At 56.6% G+C, this 9,872-nt stretch overlaps 1 protein-coding gene across 1 annotated transcript in view; it reads right to left on the bottom strand.

Moving 5' to 3' along the window:
* Window positions 1-2,823: 2,823 nt before the first annotated feature.
* PTPN5 (protein tyrosine phosphatase non-receptor type 5) overlaps window positions 2,824-9,872 on the bottom strand; it is a gene marked incomplete at both ends in the record, with an annotated part of 34,410 nt that continues 27,361 nt past the window's right edge. Inside the window, 6 exon segments of the mRNA XM_080817753.1 lie at window positions 2,824-2,917; window positions 3,343-3,456; window positions 3,546-3,706; window positions 5,835-5,945; window positions 6,469-6,606; window positions 6,801-6,880. Of these exon segments, the coding sequence (XP_080673879.1) occupies window positions 2,824-2,917; window positions 3,343-3,456; window positions 3,546-3,706; window positions 5,835-5,945; window positions 6,469-6,606; window positions 6,801-6,880 (698 nt within the window).

Raw genomic sequence — 9,872 nt, 5'->3', positions numbered from 1 at the left:
TGTACGTCTGAGCGTGTTTCCTTAATACGCATGTGTGATCTTATGCCCACGTCTACATGTGATGACAAGGCTCCCCTATTTAAATATTCATCCTAACCCTCCATAAAAGAAATCCACTCGCCCTTGGTCAGGGAGTCACGGCTTTGGAAGTTATTCCTCGTGATCTTATTTGCTGGAAATCACGTTTCCTTTGTGCGACAACTCACCTGGTGTAGTTTCTACCTGGGACTCGCGTTAGTTAGGTTACTCTGGCCGTCCTGTTCTGGGCTCCGAAGGTGGTAGGCTCTGACCCTTCTTGAGGAAAGAGGGGAGTTTTACCTTTGTGTGACCAGTTCCTCCTAACACTTGAATGCTGTGTCCACGTCTTTGGGGGTGAAGCTGTGCCTGGGCTATTGGCGGGCTGGTCTCCTCCTCCTTTTGCCCCAACAGTGGAGCCACCAGGAGTCACGGGTTCCTTATATATCTGGCCCCTTGGGGGCGATCCCTTACTGAGGCTCCACAGCTGTTCCAGCTAGACTGGCACGCTGCTTTGGGGGGAGGGGAGTGGAGGAAGGGAGGCTGGAGCCAAGGTGGGAGGAAATGCTGGGGTCTAGGCATGTGGGCGGGAGTCCAAGGGTGGTGGTCCAGGTTATTTTTCCTGTTCCCTTTTGGCTGAGGTTTTGGTTCTCACTGCTGGTGAGTGGGTCCTCTCTGAGCCGATGGACTCAGGGTAGAGTGTGTGTGTGTGTGTGCGCGAGCGCCAGCACGCGCGCATGCGTATACACACACGTACATGTGCCCACAGGCCAGTGGGGCCAGGGTCAAGGAAGTTGGCTATTTTGCAGAAGTCCTGGGGTGACTGTTCTCCTTGTGCTCTGTGACTGATGCCTGCACAGCTTGAGTGGCCTCCCAGGGCCACCCTGGGGGAGGAGATAGCACTGTTAGCTCCCCTCCCCACCTCCCACTCCTACGGCTCAATCCTCATCTGGGTGGACTGTAGGAGGCTCACTCTCCATGGCTGGAGGGCATGCCCCCCTGCTCTGGGACTGGCATCCCAGCTGTTCAAGCCTTTCCCTGTTGTTTCCTCATTGTCTGTAGTAGAGCTGGGTGCTTGAACCCTTGATCAACAAACACAAAATTCTGATACCTCCTAAAGACCCACTGGTTGGTCAGCAGCCCTGCCCTGGACCCTCCTGTGCCCTGGAGTGACACCCCCCCCGCCCCGCCCAGCAACCCCATCAGAGCTACTTTTGCTGCCTCCCTGAGGGCAGGGGTAAGAATAGAGCAGGAGTGTCCGGGATGGCTCAGGACCCGGGCCTTGGGGCAGAGTTTCTGGGCCCCTCGGGAGAGGCTACTCTCAGCCCGGGCCTTACAAGGGAAATTTCCAGGATGCAGCTGCTGTTGGGACATGTCAGGCTCACGGGATAAGTGGGTGGGTCAAAAGGGCGGGCCTGGCTGTGGCCTGAAAGTCTCTGCTCTAGCAGAAGTCTCTGCCAAACACTTTGCCTTCTCTGGAAGCCTCCCACACCTGTCCTTGAGGCTCCCCATGGTCCAGGGCTCCCGGGTGGGTTGGTGGGGGGGCGGGGGGAAGGTGCAGGAGAATTCTACCAAAATCAAATGGATTTGGTCTATACTTCCAATCTTCACCAGGGTCACCAGAGAGCTTGTGAGAGAGAGAGAGAGTGTGTGTGTGTGTAGAGGGTGCACAAAGACCAGATTACGGGGAGGTAGGGAGGGGAGAGGCAATCACACAGACCCAGGGGGCTAGTTTTGCTCAAAATGCTCCATTTATTGCTCTATTCAATGACCACGAGCAAATTATAAAAAGACACCAAATGTCTCTGTCTGCCGTGGAATAAATATTTAAAGTCAGCAATAAAAACACGTGGCTCCAAGATAACACATGTTGCCAAGAGTCATGCATGCCCTGCTGCCGGGCTCTCAACACACGCATGGACACGGGAACACACGCAGAGCAACACGCAGCGGGACTGCTGGGAAGGCTTTCCCACAGGGACACAGAGAAATGTTTCACACAGATCTGGTGCCCAAACCCCACCCCGCCATCAGAGCTTGCCCTTCTCCCACCCCCACTGGGGCCCAGGTCCTCTGGGTTCACAGCCCCCCTCTGTCCTTCCCCCCCATGCCTCACAGGCTGGTCACTGCCTCCTGAGGGCATCTGACACCATGAGGTCACCCTTGCTGTGACATTCCTCCCTCCCAACCCCAACCCAGAGACCTTTCCCCCAGCTGAGATCTCTCAGTCAACTCTTCAGGAGCTCCCCATCCGGTTCCCGTAACTGGGGCAAAATGCAATCTGCTGCATGGGAAGAGGGGGTGGGGGTCCGAGGCAGGTGCCTCGGCCTGGGCTGCTTTGGGGCTGGAGCTCACGACCCCTTTCCCGGGCTGAAGACACAGTGGCCGGTATAGACAGCAGAGACGGATGGACAGACAGACACACTGCGGCAGGACACTTGGGAGTGCAGCACAGAAACGTTTTGGATCAAGTAGCAATGGAACCATAGTTAAAAACTGAGGCCCCAGGTCTGCATGGCGCGGGTCAGGCCCCAGGGCCCCAGGCCTGGCCTGGCACATCCCTCCCCTTCTCCGCCCCCCTCCCCAGTATGTACAGTAGGAAGAGCTATATTGGGGGGAGCTGGGGCCAGGCCGAGGCTGATGAAGAAGGAAGGGAGGGAAGGAGGGAGCAGACTGAAGAGAAGGAAGCAGGAGGGGCAGGGATGGGGGGGCAGGCCAGGCCCAAGGCAGGGCTCTGCACGCGGCCAGGGTAGGGGCCCAGACTCAGGTTGGGTGGTGCCCAGAGGACCTCAGGGTCCAGGAGTGCCATCACTCTGGGGCCTGGCGGGACAGCTGCTTCTCGTAGAGGCTCATGACATGGTGCACGAACTGGTATTGCTCACATGTCTGGATCATGCCGCCCCTGGGGGCAGAGACACACGGGGGCATGGGGTTGTGGACGGATGGGCTGTGGGAGGGCGCCCCCAAACCCGTGACTACCAATCATTCGCAAGGGGTCTTGTCTTTGTATAGAGTGGAAGGTCCGATCCCTGCCAGCCATCCCCTCTGCTCCTTCCTGCCCCTCCCCCCTCCACACAGATATCGGGACAGGGATGGCATGCCCCTCTACCTCTCACCCCTGTCCTTCCGCTCACCAGTGGTGTTCCTGTTCCCTCCCCATCCAGCCTCCAGCTATCTGGATCCAGCTGTCCTCTCCACTCCCTACCTACCAGGCAGTCCATTTGCAGTGTGTCCTCTGGCCCCTGACCTCGTGCGTGCATCGGTTTCCCCCTGCTGCCCCTGGTACTCTGGTTCCCTGTGGGCCCCCACCCCTGCGTCTGGGCTGACCTGTCCTGGCGGAGCTGGCACGTGGTCTTAAGGATGTCCACCACTCCCTCATGCCTCAGCTGCTGGCAGCAGATGCTGGTGGCAATGAAGCAACCTGTCCTGCCGATCCCCGCGCTGAGAGCGGAAGGATGCGGGGTAAGGGACAGGGCATCTTCGGTAGTAGGGAGGCCACCCTGCCCAGGGGGCCGGCCGCAGAGACCCACCTGCAGTGGACGATGATGGGGGCACAGCGGGGCCCCTCCTGCTGGGCTGCCTCCTCCACCTCCCGCACCAGGTGCAGGAGTGGGGGCGCCCGGTCTGGGGTTTTCTGGTCGGGCCAGGACGTGAACCAGTAATGTTTCAGGCCTCGCTCTTCGGTTCCACTCTGTCCAGGAGACAGAGACCCACCCCAGATACATGTGAACTCTTAGACCCCACAAACCAGCCCACAGAGGGGATGGGAGGAGCAGCAAGAACACAGCGAGGAGGACCCAGGGAGTGGGACCGATGGCCTCTGCCGTCTACACCGTGTACGTACGGCTCAGTGGCATCAGAGACCCAGAGCCAGCTTGGTAGTGAAAACTCATCAGTGATGCTGGCACTGGTCTTCACTGGCCAGTTCTGCCCCAGCAACTCCAGGATCATCCAAGAGAGGCGGAGTCCCTCTCCAATCCACTCCTGTCCTCTGGTTCTTTATCTTGACAAACCACTTGGTCACCCATTAGTCCCTTGACTCGGAGTGCCGGGACTCTTCCTCTCCCATCACTGCTCTGCTCCGCCTGCCCTCCCCTGGCAAGTCTTGGCAGTTTTCTCTCTCCTCTCCGCCAGCACAACCTCTGCTTTGGCCTTTATCATCTCTGCCATCTCTCACACTTCCCTGACTACTCCAACTCCAACACCGCCAGACGTGGTCTGTCTGCAGCACCAATCTGGACAGGCCACTATTCTGCTCAGAACCCTCCCAGGGCTCCTGTTGGTCTCTGAATAAACCCATTCTTCTCAGTCTTCAGTCTGGCAAACAGGACCCATGGTCCAGGGTCTAGACCTCCAGGTCCTTCTCCCACCCCTATATACTAGTACTCAATGCTCCTGCATTCCAGTGGTCTGTAGATAAAACCTTGCCCCCCCCACCCCCCCCACCACCCCCCCCCAAGGCTGGTCTATCTTCCATGCCATTCTTTTTTACTTTTTTCTCTGCCTGGGATGTTCTTCCCCTTTGTTTGCCCCACAGTCAATTCTTATTCATCCCGCAAAAGCCCAGTCAGCACCATCACTTTCAGGAAGCCCTCTCTGAGCACCCTGGCTAACAGAGAGTCGGTCTTCTGTTTTCTCGCCCATCACTAGCTTGGTACTTACCATCTGTGGGTGCTCCTCTAGGAGAGAGTACAGGCTTTGGACAGCTCTATGTTACCAGGACACAACCCAGAATGAGGCTTAGGGTGGGCGCTTGTAAAGACTCATGGACAAAAGTAAATACCCCCAAGCTGTCCGGTGTCACTGAGACAATAAGGCAGCCCTCACCTCACTTCCGCCTCTTTCTAGGGAAGCAGAAAGCTGGTTCCTTGGGCCTCTAGGTTATTTGGCTATGGCGGCTACCCGAGCCTCAACCCCCACCTCCTGGCTCTCTCATGCCCTCTGGCAAGGACTAGATCTCGGAGTGTCTCAGGTGGCCACTGCCCTTCCAGGGCTGAGGGCTTTGACACCCCACCTTCTACCTTCTTTGGTGGGAGAGGGCCGATCAGAGGGACAAGCCTCAGGCCTTGAGTTTGACCCTGTGGCTGCCAGTGTCAGTAGACTTCAGACTGTTTCTGGATAGCGCACCAGCTTCCCGGTGCCTGGCTCACCTCTTCCAACCCGTGGGGTTATGCCATTGGGCTCTACTTTCCCCAAACATGGGTCTTATTTCTCGAAAACAGAACCTATTAATCCTCCTGATTCCAAAGGAACAGTCTCCTCTGTTATGCCCTGCATGGAAGAAGCACAACTTCAGGGTGGGAGGGTACCCTCCCCACACACTCTTCTGGGCTGTTCTATATTGTTCATATAGTATATGCCTTTTTTTTAAAAATCTTTTTTGTGTAACCCTCACGTCCCTGGGAAACCCAAACGCAGCAAGAAGCGCCTGCCCTCTGGTGGACAGGTTGCATACTACAGGAGCTCAATGTGACAATGGACCTTCTGTTTTAAGTAAGGACAGTGCTGGAGGCTTTTGGAGATCCCTCATCCAGGCAGTCCTGGACTTGAGCGTGTCTGAAGCAGAGCTGGAAAGCATTCAGAATGACAGCGTAGACACAGAGAGAATCCAAGAGCTTTAAATGCAACTGAGGTTTCGTCATGCCTCCGGTCATCCACCCCTCCCCCATCCCTGCTTATGGATACACCCTGAGAACGCACAGGCCTGGATCTCAGCTACAGGGGACTCTTGGACCCCGTTATCTGTGGTGCCCCCCGACCCCCGTCATGGCCCTGTCCCCCATCCTCCCCACCCGGCCCAGCCCAGCCCCTGGCCTCACCCTGAGGGAGATGAGTCGCAGCCGGTAATCCTCAGTGTGAATGACTTTCTGCACGATGATCTCCACACCGTCGTACACCACCTGCTCCTCCGGCCAATACTCAGTGCACTTCTGCAGGGCCCCAGACCAGCTGCTACACTCACAGTCCCCGCACCCGCCCCCCCCCATCTCCCCAGTGCCCCACCAGGGCCAGCAGGGCAAGATATGAAAGGGCAATGGGTTCGCAATTCGAGAGTGCAGAGTTCAAATCTCAGCTTCATAACCCGTAGGTTACTTCCCTCTTCTGAGCCTCAGGTCCTTCTTCTGGCAAATGGAAGTAATACCTACTTCAAAGGACTCCTCTGGGAATTCGAGTAAATGGGCTGGCAGGGGTACAGGAGTTGCCAGAGTGAGCCCCGGCTGGTGAGGAGGCAGCCAGGCAGCCTGTCTCCCATCACAGGTTGGCCCGTCTACGGGGCCCTGAGCAAATGACCTCACCTTGCTCGGCTTCCCATGTCCCCACTTTGGCAGCAGGCTACCAACCTCCCAAGACTGTCCTCAGGAGGACTACGGAAACGAGATGCTCTGCAAAGGGCACAAAGTGGCGGACCCCTGGGAACAGCACGGGGGGTGGGGTCGGGTGGGGGAGGCCTACCTCGTTCATCTCCTCGATGTTGGTGATCATGACGATGATGGGCGTGTGCTCCTGCCACACCATGCGCCAGAAGTCGCCAACCGTGCTGACGATGGGTCCCTGAGTGGCGATGTACACCTTCTCCTCCCCACCATAGCCCTGCGGCCAGCCAAGTCCAGGCTGTCAGGGCCGGATGCAGTGCTCCCTGGGCTTAGTCCTCACACTCAGGCCTTTCCCTGGGGGGTGGGGGTTGCTGGTGGGAGCCACGCTGGCTTAGGGCCAAGCCTGGAAGACGGATCTTGTAGGCTCGGGCCCCCCTTTCAGGGAGAGGTCACAGGGTCGGGGCTACGTACCCGGATGTAGTTGGCATTGATGTAAGAACTCAGAGGGTCTTCAGGGTCTGGTGAGGTCAGACACACTCTGCTGTGGGGGTCTGGGGTGGGGGAGACAGGTGAGGCTGGTATTTGACAGGTACGAAAACCCCTTTAGGGCAGGGCCCCATCTTATCTGGCCCACTACAGGACACCCGCATTTCTTCTGAGACTCTTGAAGTTTCTCCTTCCCCTGCCCACTAGCCAAACACTGGCCCATCTCTGTGGCACCAGCTCTCTACCTCTGTGGCATCAGTGCCTGCCACTTGTCTGTGTCCCTTAAGCTGCCCTGGTCTCCCCGTACCTCATGTTCTGGAGAGGACAGAGCTAAGTCAAGTAAAGAACGACCTAGGGGACATATCCCCATCAGCAGGGGCAAGCGTTTGGCACACATGGTCACTAATGTGCTGGGTCTGCTTGAAAAGCACATGGCCTTCCTAAGCCTCAATTTTCCTATCTGTAATAAGGGGGTAAAGCTGCCTACTTCCTACAGTTGTTGGAAAGATAAGTAAGAAAACAGCTGGGAAGGTGTGATGTAAACCATAAAGTACTTTGTAAATATAAAGGACTGTTGAGGTTTGGGGGTAGAAAGCCAAGGGAGAGCACAGGGATGGAATGTGCGGAGCCTTCCAAGCCTGCCATCGGCGGGATCTCGGCAGCTGACACACGTGTGCACAAATGGCTTTTTTCTTTTTCTTTTTTTCCAACCCATTCGCACATCCAATCCCACAGTTACAGAGTCTTACAACCTCCTGCTCCTCTCCCTGGAGTAGAATCTGTTTGTTCCAGCTAGAGCCTCCCTGGATGGAGTCTTCTCTTGGGGGTGAGGAGTTGGGACAGACACAGGGAGACTGCGTGGGGTGGCTTGGGAGCTTGGGAGGTGGTGGGGAGGTGGTGGCTTGGGAGGCTTGGGGAGGTGGTGGGGGGCCCGGGGCCTGGTTTCTGCTCTGGCTCTGTCATTAGCTCCCTGTCTTGTCCCTTCTCTGGGCTTCCCTTTCTCTCCTGAATAGGGAGGGCTGAGCTAAAGATGTTGCCAGCACCCATTTCTGGGGCTCTCCAAGGCAGACAGAGGAGCCCGAGAGCTGGGTTCAAGTCCTGATGCTATGACTTGCTGGCAGTGTGAACGTGAACCATTAACTTAGCTTCCCCATGTTCTGTCTGCAGACTGGAGACATCCCTTCCATCCTAGCCCTACCGGTCCTGTAAAGGTGAAAGGAGTGAATGGTAACTTGTCCCTAGGCCAGTAACTTAGCCCAACACGCACTATGTAGCCCAGAGCTGTTACGACTGCATTTATTACCAGCTTCCCTAGAAGTTACCGGGTAGAGAGAATTCCAAACCAGGGAGGGGAAACAGGTGACACTCACAAGCCTCTGCTCTCCAGCCCTTTTATGCCCAGCCCCAAGGCCTGAGGTCCTGGCAGCTGATCTGTGGACGAGGCGACGCTGGGCGGTCCAGGCAGAAGAAAGGAACAGGGAGGGAGTGCTGAGGGGCCAGGTCCCTTTTTGTGGATACCTGCCCAGATTAGGGGCCAGAAGTGGGCACAGCACCCTTGGGCCAGACACCAGGGCCTTTGGCATGAACTGGGGGCATGATGAGCCCACTGCCTTTGTGCCTGGCTCTGTGCTTGAGGGTAGGGACTCCTGGACAAAGGAGGTGCGGTCCCTGCCCCCAAGTACTGGGCGGGCAGGCAAGCAGTGGGTGGTCTGACAGCCCCAGGCTGGGTGTGACGGCCCAGCAGGGGCAAAGTAGGGGACACCATTCTGTCTGACTCCAGGGCACAGGCCAGCTTGGGGGATGGAGACATGAGCTGGAGAGGAACCAGCTGACAGAGGGTCTTATAAACCATGCTTCTAAGGCTAGACTGGGACGCAAGGAATACAAGGGTGACAATGACAGTGTTTAAGGAGAAGAAGGACACGACTGGATTTCTGTTTTGCACCATTTCTGTGATAATGGTAGACGATGGGCAGGAGGGGAGAGTGCGGCACTCAAGAGACCCGTCAGGAGATTACTGCCTGGCCCAAGGCCAGGGGCATTACGTCAATGCAGTCTTTGCAAATGGTGCCCCTGGAACTGGGCAAGAGAGACGCCCTAACCCACAAAAGTCACATGGCAGTGAGGATGGAGAGGGAGAGCTGATCCGAGAGACGTCCATTCATTCGCTCGTTCGTTCGTTCATTCATTCCCTCCCTCCTTCACTCAGATAGGAGCAGAATGTCTACTATGGGCCAGGCACCATTTTGGTATTTGGGAAACACAGTAGCAAAATATACAGAAATCGCTCCCTCATATCTCGTCTTCTGTGCTGCCAGCTGGGGTTAGCGGTCAGTCTGTCCTATGAACTGCCCTTGGATCTGTTCCTCCCATTAGACTGGGAGCTCCCTGTGTCTCATTCATGCCTCAGTTCCCAGCCCCTGGGGTGGGGGTTCAGTCAATGTGTGCCAAATGAATGAGAGAACGAGCCTCACAGCACCCTGGATCGGGCAGGCCCCTGTCCCCTCCAGTCTCTGAGGCCCAGGGTCAATTCCTGCCGGCTGCAGAGGATGCTCTGTGGGGGCTCCAAGGCCTGGAGGCTCAGAGCATGGCTGAAGTGGCTCAAGAGCTTTCAGGGATCCAGTGGGGACCAGGAGGAGAGGTGGCCTGTCTCCCGCCCACCCCCAGGGGCCATTCTGAGTGAGCAGCAAGGCCCTGGGTTCTGGGGGACCTGAGCCCCTCCCTCCACAGGGAGCTGATTGGTTGGAAGGTGACAAGATGAGGAAAGAGGTGAACAGCCCTGAATAATGCATCCTGGCCTTAAATGGTGCTTTGTTTAACCGGAACTACCTAGAGACTTGTGTAACCATAGCAACCACAAGTCGATATTTTAAAAGTTAAAAATAAGTCATGACATCTTACATGTTGTTGGAGATGCTGATGGCAAAACTGCTTTTTTAAAGCCTCGTTACTCCACAAACTGAGTGGAGTAGGTTGGTGGGGATTCACTTTCAACAAGTCACCCCCTAAGCTAGCCCTGGGGCCTGGGGCCAGAACTTGGCAGGAGTGACAGGCAGA

The sequence above is a fragment of the Martes martes genome, assembly GCF_963455335.1.
Source record: "Martes martes genome assembly, chromosome: 10".
Classification (NCBI taxonomy): Eukaryota; Metazoa; Chordata; class Mammalia; order Carnivora; family Mustelidae; genus Martes; species Martes martes.
Note: the sequence above shows the minus strand (reverse complement) of the source record. Positions and strands in the feature narration are given on the sequence as shown.